Below are 21,994 nucleotides of genomic sequence, written 5' to 3'. Positions count from 1 at the left end.
TCACATCGATAATACACCGAATAACAATTTTAATTTCAAGTACGTATAACTTTCGGAATATGTAAATTGTCGGTAGGTTGATCGCGCGTAATTTTTTTACAGTTTCTCAAAACCGAAAATATTGTAATTTTAACGGGAGAGAAAGGAAAAAATATTCATTGCTTATGAAAATCTTAAATAAACTCCAAGAATTCAACAATAGAAGTTTAAAAACACAAAGTTCAAGGAATTGGAACTCGTCAAGAGATCAAACTTGCGAAAATGCAAGCTGCTAAACTCATCCTACAGGCTTTGCAAGATGTCATTACAGGGAAAGCTAGACATGTCTTTTGTAATGATCAGCTTCAAGCTTAAATTACTGGATACAACAATGAATAAAGAAAAAGATCATGACTCCATACTGATCAGCAATGCGCTTTCTAATTTACAATTGCAGAAAAACCTCAATGAAGTACTCAGCTATGCAAGAAAGAGAACCAAATACATCCTCAACTCTGCTATCAAAAAATGGCTGAGAGGCTCCCAAGACATGCGGAACCGTCCTCACAAGAATTGCTCGTTGAGCGCGGGGCCGACAAATGAAGACGATAAGTATCTCGAGAAGATTTGCGTGACGGCTCATTTACAAGAAATCTGTCTGATCAATGAACTTGCACATTCCGGCTACTAGTGAACTCACATGACCTCCTTTCCAGGGTGCCGGAGCACAGTTTTGTACACAGCTTCCCCGGACGAGTTAACAAAATAAGTCACCTGCCAACGGCTACAAGCATAAGTTGGCATTTTCATAGGAAGTTCACGAAGCTAGATGGGGTAATCAATCATACAGAAAATTCCATGATGTTCCATCACCAAAATCCCCATTAAAGTAATCTATTTTCAAAATCCGAACTGGCAAAAATGTCGACTTATTCCAGCATTCTGCACTAATTCAAAAGATGTTATTCATAACATTTGATTAGAGAAAAGATTTGATTACTCACTATTTCAAGAGGGGTGACTCTGTGAAGAAGGAACCCATCGGCAAGTTCTCTGAAGAAGCAGGAAAAATCAGAGACAGAATTCATACCAAATTATAGGTGGGACAAACACAGTTGGGAAATTCAGAATAGAGACAAAAGGAGATACCTGCAAAAGACTGATGATGTTCCCTGAGATGAAGCAGAATTAGATTTTTTATATAATTGGCCAGGGTTGCCAATGTAGCTAACACCGCCTTGGGGAACACGATCCATGCCAGCCCTTCCACTTAAGTATGCATTCTGGGAAGACATGTCTGATTCAACTTCTTTACTCAAGAAGGATTCATGTGATTCATAGTTCATTCACAAGGAGGCAAGAAAAACAAGAGAGATTACCACTCCATAAGTGGAAAAGACGCTCCTCAAAGGGTCAAGATCTGCCTTTGCTTCAAATAGACCCTTACTTTCTTGGCAGGAAGTCAGAGGAAGAAATCCTGCGATTATGCGCCTGAGTTCACAGATAGGAAAAAGCCACGTTGGTTGTAAGGGAAACACTTTCATTCTTTTGACAGACAAGCCAAAACTGATGGATAAATGAGGTAGGTCCCCACATATAATCAGGTAATACAAACACGAGAATTCACGAACAATTTACAGCCGAGGTATCCCAAGACTACAGTATTCAGAAAAGCTCAGAGAAGTCATAATTTGTTAGACAAAGAAACTTGCGTGAATTCTTGGAAAATAAACATTGTGACTCGGTACAATGCCAACTGTTATGCTTACACAAAGGAAAATAAAGGACACCAAAAGTTGAATCCTTCAAACTTACCATTCACCAGTTGTTTCCTCTAGGATCCTCGTGAGCCATTTAAGTTGCTCCTCTCCAAGCCCCTCTGATGATCCCATCATCACAGAACCCTGGAGATTCAGAAATATAGGGTTCACTTCATATGGTTCCCATTTGTGCTCCAGCTACATCACCAGTCGAGCAAAAACAGGTGGAAGTACATGAAAGTAGGCAATTTGGCATACAATATGATGCCCTAGAGTGAGAGTATATCTAAGTCGATGGGAGGAGTATGAGTTTGGTATTGATGCGTATATTGCTCTATCAGATAATGAGCTAGAGTGAAGGAGTTCCCAGGTAGGAAAGCAAAGATGGAAGGTCAAACTGATTGGAGGTATACCAATTAAAGATTCGTCCTTCTTATTTTGACTTCAAAGATCTAGGGTAGTGTCAGGTGACAGAGAATGGGTTCTACCAATCCAAATATTCAAAACAAGATGCCTTTGATCATTGGCCATTAGTCCTATTTTCAAGATGACTAGCTTTCCCAGCCTGCTCTCTCAATTACAATAGTTCCTGCAATAATCCTTTATCAGTATGCATTACAGAAAACCAAAAGCCCCACATCCACCACATGTAATTTTTTTCCTCTAAAAAATACCATACTAAACACCATACATGCAACTATATTCAAGAGCAAAAGAGGTTTCCTACCTTACACAGTAAACGCATGCTGACACTCAGCCACAATACAGGTAACAAGCTAATAGACGCATTTTTCTCTAAAAGAATTAGGATAAGAAAAAGGATGCATATACCATGGAGAAAAATGAATCACTGGACAGATATTAAGAGGTGTCTTTTGACATATGACAACATACCTTAAAAAGGCCAGTATCTAAACCAATTAAGTCTAAGATTTTCCCACAAGGAATTTTCATCTGCTCTCTGAAATAACTTCTTCCTCCTTTTGAAGCTTTAGTGGTGTACCTACAGTGTCACTATTCTGGATTACCTAACAATTTGGCTGAATAAAAACCAATCAATACCCAAATATAATAACAGGATCTAAAATGTCCAAGAAATATTATACATATTCAATCCCAAAGACAGCAAATAGGAAGAAAAATGGTATACCATGGAATTTTCAGCGATTGGTAATTTTGTGTACCCTGCCAAAAGAGAATGTTAAATTTCCATTGATGGTTGCAGAATCTTACTCCCAACAAACATCAAATCAATCTGGAGAAATTAAAAGTATTTGTGCCGCAAATATTACTTCAAAGTTAAACTAAAGCAAAGCAAAACAGCTCCACTGCTATCTTTCTTCTAAAGGACAAAAACTTAAAGCTATTTCAACTGGTAAGATAACCCTTCTAACGTCAATCTCTAAGCCAGCAAGCTTTTCCATGTGGACATGTGCACAGTGCACTCAATTTAAAGCTTTTCAAGTAAAAAAGAACTGGAATTGTACACAATAAGCAAGAGGGAGCTGTTAAGTTTCAAACAGGAGGTAGAATTGGTTTATACTCTTACATTCTGCATAAGCGGGTCATCTTCACCAAGTTCGCTGATGTTGATAACAAATGCTGCGTCATATGTCCTTGACACCTTCTCCATCTTCATTAGAACCCCAAGAAAACACCGGGTCAGTAACCCCGCATTCACAAAGATAAAGCAAGAGCCACCATCAATTCCTGATCTCTCTATCCCTACTTAGACAATGCACGCAAAGTATAACTTGCAAGTCCAGTTCTTAATATCCATATTCGTACTGTCTAACTGCAAGTATGGGATTGAGAGAGAGATAACCAATACTGGGAAAGATTGCAGAAATCAATTTACAGATGCGAAAGGAACCAAGAACACACCGTAGTGATCCCTGAGAGCACCTATAAACGAAACGCTAAAATGGGAAACCCAGCATCCAGTTCCACAATTTAAAAGAGAAGGACACACTGCTGGATCAACCTCGCAAAATAACATCTTCCCGATAGCATTGAACGGTGCACCAACATAAAGTCAGAAAATTCACCAGTTTTAAGAGCCGCGTCTGCTCATTGGGCGCTCTAAATCCACCCCGGACAGTGACGAAGTAAGAATCAAGAAATCCACCACCGCTTCTGATGACACTCTTGGTGGTATAACCCCCGCGTTCCCGAGACTGGCCCAAGTTCAGAGCAAAATAGAGGGCGATGCAGAGACACACCTGAGTAAAAACGGTGCACACCCAAGACCTCTTCCCCATAATCACGCCCCAGAGGAAAAAAACAAGAAGAGCAAGAACAAGAAAACTCTCTCTTGAGGGGGAAGCTGTCAATCCAAGTTCGACCCCTGTTTCTGCTCTGCAGGTGCCCCGGGTTTTGACTCCCAACAACAGTAGATCTGAGAGCGCATCTGGAAATGTGAAGGGGAAGGGGAGGCACCTCAAGGCGAAGGTTCGCACATGATGTTGATGTCGCCGAATCAAGAAACGTAGTAGGGACTCTGTCAGGCGTGGGGGCCAAAAACATCGCCATCTTGATGGTGGGTTTTCTTCGTTCGGGTCTCCCTCTCCGTCCAAGGACAACAACGTTGTCACCCAATCTTGCACGCCTTCGTTGTGCTGCGCTGTACATTTCGCATTGGTTTTCCTTGGCTGGAAAAATTGGAACTTGTTCAATTTTTTTTTAAAATTCTTCTGACATCAATGCTTTTGTTGTAAAATCCACCCATCGGTGGCCGCGTTGGTTTGCATTCAGTTCCTTTCACGAGAAGTCCTGGGTTCAAATTCGTCCATCGGTGATTTAAGTGAGGGTCGTGGCGGTGGGATCTTTGCGCTTAGCCCCTCGAGGACTAGTCGGGCATCATCCACGGTTTGAGCCCTAGCTCGCCGGCCGCGCGGATACCTCGGTTATAAAAAAAAAAAATGCTTTTGTTGTAGCGAGATAAAGCTGAACATTACTCGTGGCGTGTTTGTTGAAATATTTGAGCACAGGCGAAAAAGTAGTTTTTTTTTGTTTGTTTGTATTCAAAAAAAAAAATTAATACCACATAAATCCATAACAAATTTACCTCAAATTAATTATTTAATCGTCAAAAATCTCAAACTTGTACATGTGATAAATTTACCCTCCGTTAATTTTCATTAAATTTCACCGTCAAATTGCGACAATTGACGAGTGTACCAATTGGGGGTTTGCAAGTTTACCAATTTGTGATATTTCGTGATATTAATCGAATTCAACGGAGGGTAAATTTGTCACAAGTGTACCAATTTGGAGTTTTTGGTGATCAAAAATTAATTTTTGGTAAATTTATCACATATGTACCAATTTAGGGTTTTTCGTGGTATTGACCCAAAAAAATAATTGACATTTTAAAACATCATGAAAGAACTATATTTAATCCATGTGTCAATTTACTTGGTGTGTGAAAGTCTCGATTGTTTCGAATTAAAACAAGGACAAAAGACATCGAAAATTATAAACTATGTCCATTGTAAACTAAGTCTCGATTGTTTTGTCGTCCATATAGGTAGATTTTTCACGGTGCTTATTGACGGAACCTTGATTGAGGCATATATATAAGTTCGGGAATTCTTGTGTCACAAAAAAAAAAGAGTCTAGGGTAAATGTGTCACAATGGGTATAGTTTGGAGTTTTTTATGGCTTTTTCCCTTAGACTCCGTCTGTTTCGAGGAACATAAATTATTTGGAAAACATTTTCATAAAAGCAATCGCTTATATCGTTTGAAATAATTAATTAATGGAAAAAATTTTCATAATCAAAATAATTTGTGTCAAATATTTTCGTGAACAATAAAAATATTTATCGTTCATTCATTTTTGTAGACGATACAAGCAATCGTCTTTTGATAAATGTTTTGCAAGTCATTCATTCTCCGCCAAACAAATGGAGCCAAACAAAGTGCGTGTATCGAAAAATTTAAATAAGGTAAAAGGCAAAAATCAATCCAAACATACCCTTTGTATTATTTATGGTGCAGATCAGTTTTGACGTATTATATGTATGGCAATGGCCTGGTGGTCCCGTTTTTACACGACATGCAAAAACTATCGAGCTTATTAGAGTACTACAAGTTTTGCATTTTAACAAATATAATGTTTTTTTTCCAAAACAAAAGAAATAAAAATTCCTAATGACCCGAGGTTAGTTTTTACACTTTTGATCTCAGTTTAATCACCTTGATGCGAGAGATAATGATTCCCCCTAAAATAAAGTGTCTCGATCTCAATTCTAACGGGAAAACAGACCTTTCGATGGGCACCAAAAGCGTATGACTAAGAAATAAAAGGCCTTAATGGTTGAATTGAAAACGCACTGTCTTGATGCATATGATGATGGACACATAGAACCCACGAATCTATTGCATGAAAAATATCCTTGTCAACATCTAAAACGGCTGGCTCCAATTTGCTAATTTTGATCATCGTCACACAAAGAAACAGCAGATGCACCGTGGAAAATTTCCAGCGGTCAGTTTTATGACAGCGAAATTTGGACCTCAGAGAAATGGTTGTATTTTAAACATGTGAACTAATAGAGATTGACGGTTTTTTATACGTTGTATATATACTTTTCAAAACCTCTAAAGAAAGGAAACTCAAAAAATGAAACCGAAGAGCTCTGTCGTTAACACCGGACGAAATATCGTGGGAGCAACGATTTGTTCTAAAAGTTTAAGTTCTTGAAAAAAAAAAGGGCATGAGCTATTTTTTTGTTTAATAATTTGGAAGTATACAAAACAGCAGCGTATAAGCAGAGCCCGACTAGTCGATTTCCAGGAAACTGAAGAAACTTTCAGTTTGTCCCACTTGGACATGATCATGTCTCGCATTAAGCCTGTCGAAAAGGCTATGACTTTCTGGGAAAATGGTCATGCCTTTCCCTTCCAAGTGACGGAATAAAATAAATTTAATTGCTTGCAAATTTAAAATGTTATCTTATTTGATGTCAGGGTATGATTGTTCTTGTTTCTATCTGCTACATTGCTTCCATTTTATAGACAACGCAGATTACACTGCCGGGCATTCCCAGGGACAGGACTTCACACGGATTGTTCACCATATCACCAACTATGATTGTGCTGATATATAGTCATTGAAGTTACTAAAGTACTTCATAAGTAAATGTAAATGGAAAATTAAATGGCCATCCAAGATCAGTGAGCGAATGTGACTCTTGAGGGTCTTTGAGGGACCGACTCTCGAGTGAGAGTGAAAGCGCAAGCAAACTTTGCTTCCCATGCTGCTTTCTCCTCCAATTCATTACATGCCTTATGACCCAGTCAACACATAATTATTCTCATATAAAAGCTTAAACAGTAGTCTAACAGTAACAATGCTCCATTCAACTGAACTCAACATTTCAGAAAAAAAAAAACCTTTGAGGACGTGCTGAATAAGCAAACTCAACCGGCCATGCATTTCTTATGCTCCAAGAGAAACAATGATCATTTACCAACATGTCTCACATTCAATCGAACCTATATCGATTAAATAGCCAAGGCATGCCCTGAGGAAGTTGTTACATTTCCCCAAGTAGAATCCATACTATGCAATACTTAGACTAGAACTACAAAACCATAATCACGAGAAGAGTGCACTCTGCATATTTCAGGATCAGATTTTGCACGAGGGATGTGGCATTTATAACGACCAAAAACAGGCTTATGATGGTCATTCAGATACGATCAATATCATATAATCCATGAATAGTTTTTCCTAGCAAGGACTATGAAATATCTGCTCGGCCAAGCATATCTGTCAACGTCATCCGTCTCGGGAACCTGGGAGGCAGCCTCAAGACCATGGCATCCTCAATCTGAATTGGTAGATGCGTAGCCACAATTACTATTCCGCCCTTCTTCCGGTGCTCCGCAATTATATACTCCAGCAACTTCACACCATCATCATCTAACGCAACAGATGGCTCATCAAGTAACCAAATGGGACGGTCAATAGCGAGCAGCCTGGCCAGCTGCAGCCTCTTCCTTTGACCCATTGAAAGCATTCTGGCTTTATCTTTTGCCAATCTTCCAAGCCCCATAAGCTCCAGGGCCGGCAGAGACTTTCCTTGCTTCCCTTCAAGCAATTCAAACCACTGAACATTGTCGAGGACAGTGAATTTCTCTTTTATAGCATCTTTGAGGGAAAGCCAATTGAGCTGCAACTTGTATTGGTGGAAAATGCCAGATTGCGTGACATCGTGGCCGTTCCAGAGGATCTGACCAGCAGAAGGACGAGAAAACCCTGCTAACATACGCAGGAATGTGGTTTTGCCCGAGCCATTGGCTCCGGTCAGCACAAGAGCTCCACCATCATGAAGAGAGACGTTCGCATGACGCAAGATCTGTTGCGCATTTCTCATGCAAGAAACATTGTCAAGAAGGAGCCGAGGCAATGGAGGTCTTCGGAGGGTCATTGAGGTACATGGACCGGCCAATAACTGTTGGAATTTGCAGAAGAATTGAAGAACAGCCTAAATCCTTATTCAAACAAGCACTTGTGCAAGATGTTAAATGACTACCGACGAGAATACAGCAAGTCTCTGAACATATTGCACCACTGCAAGTCCTGCATCTGGAAACACACTCCAAAGAATTCAGAAATTAAGTGAACAAATGCATAACAATCTCGAAGGACATACTACATTTGAGAATTCTGGGTCCACCAAACCTTTACTTTTAAAGAAAAGGTGTTCAGCTATTAATCAGTTACAAAAAAAAGCATCGTCCAAAATACAGATCAAAGGAGAAAATATCTTTGTCAACTTCAAATAACAATCAATATTCTTGAATGATGAACAATCAAAGTGAAAAAAAAAATTACCCATGAGTTACAAATTGTATAGAAGAAGCAACAATATGCCCTTCGCACATGAATTTGAAATCAACAACCTACTGGCTGTCATATCACTTGTCGTGCAACACATTCTCCTGAGCCTCCCAAATGTGTACCACCAAAACACATCACCACCATTGACCTTGTCTCAGGCAACTATAAAGACGTCAAAGAAGAGTAAAAACCAAAGAGCTAGCTATACAAACAATACCCAATTGCTCAAAAAAGGGGACCCCTTCATTTCCTACTTTGGCTCTGACAAACTCACAAACAGGTGGTGCGCAGAATTCGCAAAACTCATCCCGGGAGCAACAGGTCCCAGAAAAGGTGTCCTCGTAGGGACCATTTAACTGAGATTTTTGCTCCTGAGGGGAATAAGCTGTGATTTAACGAAGAAAAATGAAAGCTTTCGCAGAGCACAACAAGTCGACACCGAGAAGAAGAAGAGGAAAAGAGAATGACCTGCAAATCTAGTACATTATAGGATGGTCTTGCGTAGAATTGTATCCTCTCGTCGACGCTGGAAAGAGAAAGGAGAAGAAGATCGGGGGTCAAAAACCATGAGAAATTGGAGCTCACAGCTTCGACCCGATGACGCCATTAACGAGCGCAAAAATCTTAAGAGAGCGAGGAATCACCGGCGAAGCAATTTGAACATCAAAGGCTTGGACGTCTGTGGGCTTTTGAATAATTGGGTATCCATTCGTGGGTCAATATCCCGAACTTCAATGCGCTCTGTGAATTTTAATCCAATATTGAATATGGTTAATATGATCCCCAGACTATATGAAAATATTCAATGTCATCCTTCCATTAATTCAAGTTCATGGACAATATTGAACATTATCATGTAGTCCAAGGACTAAATTGAACATGTATCAAATGTTCATGAATCATATTGAACAAATTGAAAATTCAAGGATGACATTGCACATTAAACTAAACTTTAGGGATCACATTGAATAAGTTAAAAGTTCAAAAATCACATTGCACGTTTAATCAAAGTTTGAAGATTATTTGTGCCATTTTCCCTTTCTTTTCTCTTTTCACATTAAAGATGTTGGGTTGTAACTGTCTTCAAAAGCAAACAGTTCTGCTCAACGTGGGTTTTGTCAGGATTTGAAATTTTCAGAATGTACGCCATTTGCTTATGGCTTCTGCACCAGATCCACGTCGAGCCCAGACCCTCAAGCACTGCCTTTTAAGAGTTCATCACTCAACGCAATCGTCAGAATAAAATGGCCTCAAAACCTTTCAGAAGAACTACCGCTCAATTGCATCAAGGGGATGACCTTGCTTGACGTATGGTGTTCATTTTACCAGGGACAAACTAGGGTGCTGCAGACTGGCAAAATGGATCAGTCAGTCATGACTCGGTAAGCAGAAATTGCAGCCAAAACTCTCCTATTTTTACGAGCTTTCATAAGACAGTCCCAAGGACACAATGTGAAAGGGGCCAAAGAAGAATTGTATTTTCGATTTCAGAAAGCTAGCACCCAATTATATCCAGATAGCCAAATCTGCATCCGGACAGGGAATGCAACTTTCTCTTTCTTGAGCAAGAGACGGGCAACATTTATCTTGCCGTCGGCTTCTGCTAACATTCAGATCAACAAGAACACGGAGGAACTCTTCTGACAATAAACTTGTCAATCTCACTTCTCAAAATTCATTTCTTTCGCAATCCTAGAAAACTCAAAAAAGGGAAGGGAAAATGTTTAATATGCTCGTAACGATACATGAACTCTAGTAAAAAAAGTGTATTATTGGCCGACATCCATCTGCACGAATCGTCTACTCCCCTGCTGGTGCGATGCGACGATTCTACTTTGATCTGTTTTTGCCGCCAGACAGCTTCATTGCCTCCAGTTGCTCCAAGACAACACATTTTCCAGAAGCCACCAATAAGTCAGTTTCTTGCCTCCAACGTAACCAGTGCCCAGCGCCGGCTGCGTCCAGCTCCATATGGGGTACCACGAGGCATTGCAAATGAGCCCCGCAATATACTCGCAATCCGCAATAAGAGACGCAAGATGCTTCTAGAAGCAGAGCAATTACACGCCACCATCATATATAGTTTCAATGCTACATTTTCTGTATATACAACAAACTAAATGTATATGATGGCTGCATGATTACAAGAGTACATAAATAAAGCATAGGTACCCCAGAAGTCATGGAGAAGCCAATTTGCTGCTGCAAGGGATGCTATGACCTTCAGGGTCTTATAACAAAGAATCAGGCGAAGCAGAACTTCCCCCGCTACAAGAAAGGCAGTACGCATAAATATGCAGAATCTCTCTCTTAACATATTTAGTTACTGGTCCACCTCCTCTTGCGAGCTGGGCGCTCTTGCTTGATCTCTGGATCCACAGGTGTCTCGCCTTTGGTGGAGACTATCGCTTCACTCTCCATCTTCTTTATTGACGAGGCTTCTTTTTCAATGGGCATAGGAAGCTTGAATCGCTCACTGCGCTTCTTCAACTTCTCCACTGTATCTAAATGACGATCATTTAACGGCTTTGTATCAGCATCCTTTTTCTCCACATCACCCAAATCGTTATCCTCAGCCAAGAAATGGTGCTTGTCAACTTCCTCAGACCTCTTAACAGATTCAGGAAGTTTGCTGGCCTCAGAAGATACAATATTGTTGTTGCTCCTTCCAACCTCTTTAAATCTCAAGGAAGACGATGACTTGCTATTGATACTGTAATCCCTCTCTGTATGGCTTGTCCAGCGTTCCAACTTGGAGCGTCCTCTTCTGGATTCTGATTGCTCATCCTCCGACGACATATCTTCTCTCATTTCTCTTGAAGAATGAAACTGTTGCATGGTTCCAGGATCAGCAGTTCCCTGCTCAGCCAAACCCTTAGAGCCCTAAATGAAGGAATGACAATCATGAAAACCATGCTCGACTTTTACCAGGGTCTGCTAATGATCAACCAGTCAGGTGGAACAAGGAACAGAAGAACCAATTGCAGCTGAACTGATACCCAAATCTTTGCGACTTCTTATAGGTTAGAATGAACTTTCATCCATGATTATGAACACACTTAGAAGAAATCAAGTAGCAATAAGAATGAGAGAATCATGCAGGATTTACAAGATACACTGACAAAGCAGTAATCCGAGTTTACCAGGAATAAGTCACAAATCCACAATCTATTTTCAAGGACAAAATTACACTTGCAGAGTAACAATGTTCTATCTCTAGTACCCAAAAGCATTTGCAGCTGATAGAACACAGAAAATTACTTGAGACACTCAACAAGTAAACAGCAAGACAGGGTGCATAATAACAAGAAAAACAGAGTAGAAGAACAAAAAGAAGCAATGGATAAATTTCTTTCAAACTCATTTATTGAGTTCAACAATAAAATTACATGTTCCCTTTATTTTGATCTTCTTCAGAACTAGTGGATATATGAAGCGACACCATATCATTATATCAAGCGGACTGTTTCTTGAAACTATATCCTCTTGCTTTATGAGGTGCCGAGCCCCACTAAGTGGCATTTGATTATTTAGGTGACAATTTTCAATTCTCAGGGACACATTTCCAATAGAGATGAAGGATAGGAATAAGAAGACAATATAGAAAGAGAAAGGAAGAACGGCAGAAAAAGGATTGTTAGAAAATTTTAGAAACCGGTCGATGTCCCCCCCCCCCCCCCCTTCTTTTTCCTGCTCCTCCTCTGATCAGAAATTTATAATGGATGCATATGTATGCATGTATATATTTGAATAATACGTAAACATCAACTTTTTATACACAAACATACTTAAACGTCTGTGGGAACTAAGAACAATAACAGCACTCACTCCCCCAGAGAAAGAAAAGGACAATGGTGACAAAGAAAAAGACTACAGAAAAGATGAGAAACCCTCTGAGAGACATCATTGACTCTCCAGGAACCATCTCCCACCTCATAGAGTCTACCCATGATGCATTCATTGAGGAGCACTCAAGCTCATGCAGTCCCTAAGTAACAGCTAAGGAGTCAGGTGGAATGGGGATATGTCATGGGTCTGAGGTTCAAAACTCCATACCAGCAGAGCCACCAATAATATTGAGTGAAAACTGAAATGAACTAGTATCATTTAGTTATTATTAGGCAGAAAAGTCGTCCTTGATTTTTGAGATTGTACAATCCCTAATCTGAGTTAGACTGTCTAGAATCTAGAACATACCATTTGACTAACATGATCGTCCTGATTTCTCTTGGAAGTATGATGATCGCCTCCCTCAGGTTCCTTGTTCTTCCTATGGCTGTGTTTTTTCTCATGCATCCTTTGATTATCTGAGACACTAGCAGGTTTATCACTACGGGTGCTTGATTTCTCAAATCTGGATCTTCTTTCTTCATTCTTGATCTGATTACTGCGTGCAGGGACCTCCTCATGACCACGATACTGCAAGAAACTTTCATCTTCTTGATGTTCCCTCCTCTTAGCATGTTCATTCTGTCGAGCTGTGTCCTTAAACTGGTAATCTCTACCCGAAGCCCTATGATCATCCTTCGGCCTATCTTGGCCAGCCCATGCTTTCTCCTCTCCTCCACGTCCACCCCTTATAGCAGCCCTTTCTTCTTCTCTTTCCCTTTTTAAACGATTCTCTTCATGAACTTGCTTGGCTTTAGGCCATTCTTCTCTATCCCTCTGCTTCTCAATCTTTTCCCTCTGCGACCAGCTCTCATCCTTATGTCTAGAAGAGTGGTGGTCATCCATACTATCTCTAACTCTAGACTGGTCCTCTCTCTGCCTCTGATCATTAATGTCATCCCTGTCTCGCTTTCGACGACCAGAACTATCTCTTTGATCACGCAGGATCTCTTCTTTGTCAATGTGGTCTCGCTCTCGTGGAAAATATTCATCTGCCTTTTTCCTCTTGCTACGGTATTCATCTGCGACTTCATATCTGCTCCTTAAAGAATCATCTCTTTCCCTGCCTCGTAAAGCTACTTCCTTGTCATAGTTAACTTTGTAAATGCCATTGTCCAGCTGTTTTTTGGACGAGTGATAATCCTCTTTGTCATTCCTCTCAGTTTCTCGACCTCTGCTCCTGTGTCTGGAGCCTATTTCATCACTACGCTCCCTCTTCCTTGAATCTTCGAGTCTGAGCCTTCTGGAACTAGGCTCATCATCTCTCAGTCTCCTTGCTCCATCAGAGTACTCCCTCTCCTTTCGCCTATCAAAATTATCAGACTTCGCGGGCAAATTATGAACCAAACTAGGATCCCTATCTCTATAAGGATCCACTTTATCTTTAACAACTGTTCGGCCTCTTTCCGTTTCTTGTCTCCTATCATGATCTTTTCTTCGAAACTTTTGTTCATTTTCATCAAGGTGCCTCCTTGAACCTCCCATATGGGTGGGAAGACCAACTTGCACAACTTCCTCCTCTGTACCATCACGCCACTTCTGACTATCTCTGCTGCTTCCTGATCTTGCTTTGCTGTTTTCACTACTTCTTGCAGCTCTAGAATCCTCCCCCTCATCAAATTCATTGAGAACAACTTGCTCACCCCTAGAATTAAACTTGTCTTTCTTTCTAGGATGAAGCAACTTTTCACCAGCCTTGCTTGCATCTGAAGGTACTTCATTTCTCTCCAGCTCAGAGCTTCTGTCACCGGGCAAAGACTTACCAGCAAGTGCATCTTTGTGATCCATGCTGGACACATGAAGAGTCTCTTCACTCTCCACACTATCAACCATCTGTGCCCCTTGATCTTCAGTAGCCTTTTTATCCTCTGTACTGTGATAAGGAGACATATTTGGGGACTGGTCACGTGCTCTACCTTCCATATGCCTGCATTTTGAAACAAAGAAAGATTTGTACATATAAATTGTGTGATAAACTGCTACTAAAATGATCCGGTGTAAGAACAATAGAATTTTTTACCAAACAGCAATGTAATCTGTTCGCACAATATACTCTAGCAAAAAGTTCATAGAGAAGCTTGTAAAACATTACAGAGACACAGGCATAATTTACATCCTCATTCCTCCTAACAGACATAAACTTGTGTCCACACAACCGTATATGCTCAGAATATAAAAAGCAAAGTGTGGTTACTTACAGGAAATATTCTAATTTTCTTCTGATTTCATGCTCAGGGAAAATTAGGGCCACGTATGAATTTTTTTTACCTTTCACTCTTTTACTTAATCTAAAATTTGCGGGGCATGCACTTCGATTCTTTTTTAACACCAAATACCTTAAGCTTTCACAACATACAACTATTGACACGTATATTATGTAATCTTTTTAAATTCGAACAATAATTTTGTTTTTCATGGGAAAGTTAAAAGTTGCCTTTTGCTTTTGATCAATCAAAAACAAAAACGCCTTAGAAACTAATAAGCCCCAATGATGGTCCATTCCCAAAGACACAAGGTCCAGAGTTCAAATCTCACCTTCTTCCTCCTCCTAATTGCGTGAAAGAGGAGTAGTAAACAAGTTATATTTAAAGACATGCAATATCATTCTATTTGAGCGTGCCCAGTTTTTTGCCTCCACGGTCCAAATTGAACTGAAAACCAGGTGATGATTTGGGCCCAACTATTTATTCTTCCACAGACCAAAATTCGACTAACTTGAAATTTTTTGTTTCAGTCAATTTGGTTAAGTTTGTCGGTTCACTGGTTTCCATTTTGCATATAATAGTAAAGAAGGTCGTTTAATTCTTATTCTTGATTATCAGAAAAGATTTATACCGCTCATTATGAGTGATAGCAGCCTTCCTATTGGGATATCCAGAAGTCTGTTCACTAGAGGATGGATGATGTTGAACTGATCCTTCGCAACCTAAGGGTGAACTTTCTTCTCCTCCAGGAAGATCATCCTGACCAGATTCAACGATCTGAGCTTTTCCGACCACCTCTCTATTTTGGTCGCTATAAGTTTCAGAGTAACGGTCAAAATAATCAGCTTCTTCCCGAGCAACACGGTCCTCTGCCTTTTCTACTCCTCTAAGATCCTCATTTGTAGGATCATTATTATCCACTCTGTCTGTAGGCCCATTTTCAGTAGAGGAATCATCATCAACAGAATCCTGGCAGACAATCTGTATATCCAAATTCATGAAAGAACCCATAAAAAATATGAGGACCATGTAAGAGCAAGATCAACATAAAACTTCACCAGCAGATACTTTTACCTCAATAATTGCATCAGAATCACGAATTCGTGGAGGTCGGGTATCTATGGATGGAAGGCGTTCACCGTAACCACTTTCGACCTGAATTGCTCGCCCAGTTGGCTGGATGAGAAATAAGTAAGTTGAGTTCAAGAGCATGGGTCTTTATGTAGTGTTGATGACATCATTAACAGGGAATTCAGGAACTCATTAAATTTTATCAGATTTAATAATATGATACACCTCAAATACGGACATTGAATACCTACTCAACAATGACAGCTAATTTCACCTGAGGATATCCAGCAACATATTGCAGAATGAAATAGGACAAAAGGAGGTGCGAACCCATATACAAAAAGAGCACAAGAACCAAGAAAAGAGCTCGGTTATAAGACAGAATCTAGAAGGAAGGATAATTGTGAAGGATGTGAAGGATATCTGATAGCTCATTAGTTAAATTCAACTTGTCTAAGCACTAAGGCTTCATGCATTAAAATATCTTTTTGCTTCCAATCATAACTGCTCCAATAACAAGGCCTCAATCTAGAAAAGGACTCTACGACTCTACTTTTCTTTGGTATAAGTAAACAAATCCGCCATTGATGAAAGTGAGAAATTAGAGATGCAGTGGGGTAAAGAAAAGGTCTATTGAGGTAATGGGATCTCCAAATTAGACTCTGCTGATTTCTTAAGTACAATGGAAATCAAGATCAAGAGTTCTCATGACTCCTGGAGCCCGAAAGTTCAGCAATAAGATGACGACCTAAAAGAATGCAAGCTAAAGAATAAGTTCAAAAGCAGAGACATACTAATGATGGCCGCACATGAGCAGATGCTTTACTACCACTTTGTCCAGCATCCAACTTCCCATTAGTCATATTTTCAGCTGTAATATCATGAATTCCTGATGCTGCTGCTAGTTCTGGAGGTAAATCGGGATCAAACTCCTAAAAAAGTGAGAGCAAAATATATGAAGATCCATTTTCCAAATACATTTGAACTATGTATATACAAGGCAGATCATTGAGATGAAAAAATTTTAATAGGTTCCATTTGCAAAACTACCCAGTAAGAAGATTTACAAACCCAGCATTACCTGCTTTTTTCGACCACTCTCATAAACATGAATTTTGCTTTGCATGGTAGATTCAAGTCGCAAAGTCTCCTGCATAATATTTATAAAGTCATAAATCTATTCATCTACTCACAACTGATTCAAGGATCATACTTACCAGCTGCTTGCAATATTCCTTCCAGCTCTCCTCATTCAGACTAAAGTTGAAAAAGTCTGTACTATCAACACCAGGGTATCTCCATGGTTTTTCCTCGAAACTATCAATATCAACCTCAAAAATAGTCCTGAAATTGTTCACAGGATTGAGAAGAGCTTTATGAGTTCAATAAGAATTCAAGCAATCTTGCCATACAGGAAACACAAGTTTGTCTTCTATAGTTATAAATCTTGAAAGAAATATATCCAGCGATAAAGTCAAATTGCCCACAAAACACGGAAAACAAATTATGAGCATGTAAGTGTGAATTGGGACGGTTGGCACACTAGTAGTACTTTTGCTTTATCAATGATGCAAGTAATGCACAGGCACTAAGTAAGCATCAAAGGAAAGCAGAAGCTGGTATGCGCAAAATTCAAGCATCTGGTATCAAACCGGGGATCTCCATAAAAGCAAGAACCAATTAGGAATCACCATTAGGGAATGAAAAGGTGAAGAAAATTGTTACAGGACTTATTAGTCTAGTTTTCTAACAAGCATGTTGGTAGATGAGGAACACATCACAGATCGAAGACTGCACATAAGAAAGCAAACATTTCGCAAAATCAAAAATTCCACCTCCATTAAAAAAATTATTGCAAAATATAATATATGTGTGTGTGTGTGTCGCGGGCGATATATCCATTAACTTTAACTTTCATAGGTAACACAACATTAATATTAAAAAGGCACTAGAAGAGAGTAGCAACAACATACGAAAAAGCCTATGTAATAGCTACTAGAATCATTCACAGTAACAAAACTGGAGAAGAGAGATTACTTGTGTGATGGAAGTGAAAATTCCAGTCCACCCCCATAACCTCGTCCAGAGCCCCAGGGAGTCGTTCCTGGGTGATAATTTTTCTGCAAAGACGAAGCATTTTTCATCCCTGCAAGTCGCCAGTCACCTCTACCACGACCAGCTAAAGGGCCCATGGCAACAGGTGGACGAACTTGACCTGGTGCTCCAATTGGAGCAGCAACACTTGATCCAGGCATAGGTGAAGCACCGGGCCTGACATACTACAAGTACACAGAAACAGACAATAAGGCCAATGAACAAGCACCAAACCTGAAGAAAAGGGCTAGCACACGAGTGAATGGCTTTAAGTAAGTAACACTCCCCCAGAAAGCACAATAGGCCAAGAAACCAAAGAACAGCAATCCAGATAAGGCGCGATATAATTGACAAAGATGAAGGCAAACTGCTATACACATCCTGCCAACATCATGCTGGAAGAACCATAAAAAACATTAATATGACAAATACAAATTCTAAGAATAGTTACTCTAATCATGTTAACAAGGCAAGACATCATACGAAGTTCGTCAGGCCAGCATGAAATTCAACCTTTGTTAGAATAGAAGGAAGAAGGAAAAGTAGTAAACGACTGAATTCTATGATCCAGCACACAAGCATGTTATGTTAACCGTGTAAAAAGAATAGTCGGACAAAGATGACAACAAACAGGTTCAACCACCTCAAAGACATGTAACGGCAACCATTTTCTGTATCCATGTGCCATGTCGTTCATAGAACCTCTAACCTAAACAGTATTTTAACTTGAAGATCTATTATCAGTCTAGTTGGACAGGAGGCCAGCCATCATGGCATCCAGATTGTTATTGTGGAGAAGCAACAGCTTATCATAAGGCTTGAATGAACGCAAAAGAGTGGAAAATAGGAAAAAAATGTCTGTCCAGCTAAAAAATCTGCAGGAACCTATAAATGAAACATTTACAAGATAATGGATTATCATTATGTTTCTGATGGCAATTAGGAACTGAACCGCATTGACTCTAACAATGCTCAGAATAACAATCACTCAAGAAACTAAATGCATAATGTGATACATGCTCTACTGGGTTAAGTTTTCACTTCAGACTTAGTAAGTTAACCAGAACCTCTCATGCAACCTGAATAACATGCTTTTATCTGTTAGAGTTTCCAACTTTGAACCAGTAACTTGTATCATATCTCGCAAATAAATGATGAGATTTTTCTTGGTGATGCAGAATATCTACTGGAAAGTGGCTTCCAAATTTTTTTTTATGTACATCTCACTGCATATTAGTCAGTGGAAGAGAAAGGTTCTTTTTTTTTTTTGGGGGGTCGAAGGAAGAGGAAGGTTACTAAGTAAGAAGACCATATAGAGACCAAGTTGTCCTGCCATGAAAACTTGAAAGCATTCTTGGTACTACATTTTCAGATACAAGGTATGGTGCTTACGGCTCTTACCCCATGCACAAGTTTTTACCCTAAATGACACCCAGCACTAGAGTTTTGCATCATATTTTCATCTGCTTATCCTACAGCCCAAAATCGGGATATGGTAGTTTACATGCACTAATTGTTAAATCCAGAAAGAGTACTAATGATCCTACATAAGCATACTGAATAATCTGAAAATGCTTGGTATACTTGCGGGCAAAATGCGAGGACGGTAATGACAACAGCAAAACATTACTAGCGTCCTTGCGAAAATAGTCTCATCCACGACAGGTTCCAGATTGATCAAAAAACTTCTGTGTCTTATGTATAAAGCCTGAGGTAGGCTGCTTGAGAAGGAATTTCCAATGAGTGAGCGTTCTTTAGTTAACTTTTAGAAAAGATCGCTTATTCAGAAACAAGTCACTGTAGCTTCGTCACCAGTTTGATACTGATCTGGCTGTAATATAACAACCACCTCAAAGCTTCTTTCTTTCAAACTTAAAGTGGGCTGCAAGAAAATCGGCAAAGAGAAAGGTCCACGTCATTGAATGTTTCGCGATCAAGAAGCTTAGGAAAACTTTTAGCGTTGACTGCCAGACAAATCATTTAGATGATCTCAGAGCAACTGTCTCCATTTTGCTTTGGAACCACCTCCAGCATTTTGCGAGCACTTCAAAGGATCACCAGGCACTCAACCCTCGCAGCTAGCTGCTTTCACACATTTGTTCTTAAACAGCGTCAAATGTTGCCAAAGAAGAAAAGAAACAACTAGCATACATAGGTAGAACTAAAAACCCACGCAAAGAAAGAAAATTCCAATTTCATTAGCTGAATAGAGCACTATTTGCAGTTCGTAACAGTTACAAAAGAAGAAACTGCATAAAATTCTCACAAAGGGGTTCAACACAAACACAACCCCCCATATACAATTACTGCATAGACTTCCACATATAACACCACTGACCTTAAACTGAGAATGAAATGGATGATAACCCAGATTGCTGTACCCAATTTTGGGCGCCACTCCCACTCCTCCATTCGCCTTCGCGAGCTCGCCGCTTCCGCCACCTTCCTTCCTCTCTCCATCGGGCCCTGCCTCCGCCGTGTCTTCGCCCCATTCCTGCTCGACCAGCGGCTGGTTCGGGTCTCCATCGGCCACGATCACGAGCGGATCCCCGTCTTCGTCGTCATCGTCCTCCCCGCCAGCATCGCCAATGGCACCCATGGGGCCGTGATGAGCCGTGTTATCGTTCAACACTATCTGCAAATCATCCTCGCTGTCGCTGTCCCAATCATCGCCCCCGTTGCCATCCCGAGCTCCGCTCGGCTCCCGCGGCCCCGACAGCCCGGGAATCACCGGGTCCTCCATCCCGTGCTCGTTGTTCTCCTCGATATCGAACTTCACGTCCGCATCCATCGAATCCAAATCCCTGCTCCCGCTCCCTCCTCCCGCTCCTCTCCGGGCGTCCGATTTCTCGCCCGGAGGGGGATCCAAAACCCTAGCCGGCAAATCCGCATCGCCGCTCCCAGCCGATTCGTTCTTGACGGAATTGAGGCTGAGGGACAGGGCTCTACTAGGGGGAGGCGGATCGCCGCGACGCCGAGCTCCGAAAAGGGTCGCGCCATCGTCGTCGTCCTCCTCCTCCTCCTCGGCGCCATCGCCCGCGCCGGCGGGGACGGAGGTTTTGAGGTTGAGATCGATGGGGGGGCGGCGAGGAGGAGGAGGAGGAGGGGGGGCGGCGGCGGGGGGTTCGGGGGAGGTCAGGGGAGGCGGCTGCGGGGCGGGGGCGGCGGCGGCGGAGGAGGAGGAGGAGGAGGAGGCGAAGGGCTTGAGGACGTCGGTGTAGAGATCTCCGAACTCGTCGTCGTCATCCATCGGAGGAGGAGGAGGAGGAGGAAGAGGGAGGAGGAGGGTTTTGAGGTCTGCGAGCGAGCGAGAGAGAGAGAAAGAGAGAGAGAGAAGAGGGGTGGTGGCTTTAGGTAGAAATTTGCTTGTGTGTGTGTTGTGTTTGTGAGTGGGTTTTATATAATGTTGTTGTGACTTCTTGTTGTTCATCAGTACTGTGCTTGTGTTCTTTTGTACTTTGTGTTCCCCTGTCGCAAGGTCAATACGGGGAATCTACACAAATTTTTTTTTTTTTATATTTTAGGTTTTGTTTATTTCGCGAAAAATATGAGATATTTAAAAAAAAATATTTTCAAAAAATTCGTTTTTTTAGAAAAAATGACAATATTTTTTTGTGTTTGGTTGAAACTAAAAAATAAACCGAAAAATATTTTTTTGCCCTTTGGCGGGAAAAACTTGCTTTTATTTTCCGAAAGAGATTTGCACTACTTGTGCGATATAATGGATACACGTGCTATATCAAATTATTTTTGAAAGACCCAAAGGGCTCGAGTGTCTAGGACTGGGCCTCGGCCTCAAGGGAGTTGGGCCCGGCTACCAAGATTCCCAAAGCTCAAGCGAAGGGGTCTTGGCTAGGGGTGAGCGGTTCCCGGTCCGGTCCGGTTCCAAAGTGGAACCGGGAACCGGACCGAGAGAACCGGTTCCCAATTTTGGGAACCGCGGACCGGACCGGTTGGTTCTAGGACCGGGAACCGGTTACTTAGAGTTTAGGGTTTTTTTTTGTCAAACACTTAAGGTTTGGTTCACATTTTACTAATTTTTGTCAATAAATTTATGTCAATGAAGTTTAATTAGGGTTTAATTCACATTTTACTATAAAATCAATGAATTTATGATAACGAAGTTCACTTAGAGTTTAGTTCACA

General features: G+C 40.8%; 3 protein-coding genes across 6 annotated transcripts; all 3 read right to left on the bottom strand.

Moving 5' to 3' along the window:
• Window positions 1-253: 253 nt before the first annotated feature.
• On the bottom strand, window positions 254-4,401 carry LOC115677454 (uncharacterized). 3 transcript variants are annotated; one of them, XM_056320825.1, is made up of 9 exons: window positions 3,788-4,401; window positions 3,289-3,372; window positions 2,890-2,924; window positions 2,634-2,742; window positions 1,795-1,883; window positions 1,359-1,470; window positions 1,129-1,262; window positions 984-1,032; window positions 254-763 (listed from the first exon to the last, which is right to left on the bottom strand). In XM_056320825.1, exons 1-9 carry the CDS (start codon window positions 3,998-4,000, stop codon window positions 737-739), a joined length of 852 nt encoding a protein of 283 aa, XP_056176800.1. In that variant the 5' UTR covers window positions 4,001-4,401; the 3' UTR covers window positions 254-736. The 3 variants fall into 3 exon arrangements, with proteins under 3 accessions (XP_056176800.1, XP_030456488.2, XP_056176801.1); XM_030600628.2 differs by having other exon boundaries at window positions 254-753; window positions 3,788-4,399; XM_056320826.1 differs by having other exon boundaries at window positions 254-753; window positions 3,962-4,399.
• Window positions 4,402-7,445: 3,044 nt separating this feature from the next.
• On the bottom strand, window positions 7,446-9,279 carry LOC115677455 (ABC transporter I family member 1). The gene is made up of 2 exons (XM_030600631.2): window positions 9,060-9,279; window positions 7,446-8,336 (listed from the first exon to the last, which is right to left on the bottom strand). The coding sequence occupies exon 2, from the start codon at window positions 8,176-8,178 to the stop codon at window positions 7,489-7,491; it is 690 nt and encodes a 229-aa protein (XP_030456491.1). The 5' UTR covers window positions 8,179-8,336; window positions 9,060-9,279; the 3' UTR covers window positions 7,446-7,488.
• Window positions 9,280-10,227: 948 nt separating this feature from the next.
• LOC115677325 (FIP1[V]-like protein) lies at window positions 10,228-21,206 on the bottom strand. Of its 2 annotated transcripts, none has more exons than XM_030600466.2 (9): window positions 20,187-21,206; window positions 17,792-18,033; window positions 16,972-17,098; window positions 16,836-16,904; window positions 16,549-16,686; window positions 15,758-15,859; window positions 15,315-15,664; window positions 12,789-14,406; window positions 10,228-11,474 (listed from the first exon to the last, which is right to left on the bottom strand). In XM_030600466.2, exons 1-9 carry the CDS (start codon window positions 21,096-21,098, stop codon window positions 10,911-10,913), a joined length of 4,122 nt encoding a protein of 1,373 aa, XP_030456326.2. In that variant the 5' UTR covers window positions 21,099-21,206; the 3' UTR covers window positions 10,228-10,910. The 2 variants fall into 2 exon arrangements, with proteins under 2 accessions (XP_030456326.2, XP_056176744.1); XM_056320769.1 differs by having other exon boundaries at window positions 10,228-11,450.
• Window positions 21,207-21,994: the final 788 nt, after the last annotated feature.

Source organism: Syzygium oleosum, unplaced genomic scaffold (assembly GCF_021117445.2).
Source record: "Syzygium oleosum isolate NSW1041296 unplaced genomic scaffold, Sole_v2.1 Sole_v2.21, whole genome shotgun sequence".
NCBI lineage: Eukaryota > Viridiplantae > Streptophyta > Magnoliopsida > Myrtales > Myrtaceae > Syzygium > Syzygium oleosum.
Note: the sequence above shows the minus strand (reverse complement) of the source record. Positions and strands in the feature narration are given on the sequence as shown.

Excerpts from the sequence above, each read along its gene's own strand:
- LOC115677454 (XM_030600628.2), bottom strand. The coding sequence starts at position 4,000 with ATGGGGAAGAGGTCTTGGGTGTGCACCGTTTTTACTCAGGTGTGTCTC. Across the intron at positions 1,884-2,633 it reads TAGATACTGGCCTTTTTAAG|GGTTCTGTGATGATGGGATC; the intron begins GTATGTTGTCAT and ends CTGAATCTCCAG. Across the intron at positions 1,263-1,358 it reads TCTTTTCCACTTATGGAGTG|AATGCATACTTAAGTGGAAG; the intron begins GTAATCTCTCTT and ends ATGTCTTCCCAG.
- LOC115677455 (XM_030600631.2), bottom strand. The coding sequence starts at position 8,178 with ATGACCCTCCGAAGACCTCCATTGCCTCGGCTCCTTCTTGACAATGTT.
- LOC115677325 (XM_030600466.2), bottom strand. The coding sequence starts at position 21,098 with ATGGATGACGACGACGAGTTCGGAGATCTCTACACCGACGTCCTCAAG. Across the intron at positions 14,407-15,314 it reads GCTATCACTCATAATGAGCG|GCATATGGAAGGTAGAGCAC; the intron begins GTATAAATCTTT and ends TTCAAAATGCAG. Across the intron at positions 11,475-12,788 it reads ACGATCATGTTAGTCAAATG|GGCTCTAAGGGTTTGGCTGA; the intron begins GTATGTTCTAGA and ends TCCTTCATTTAG.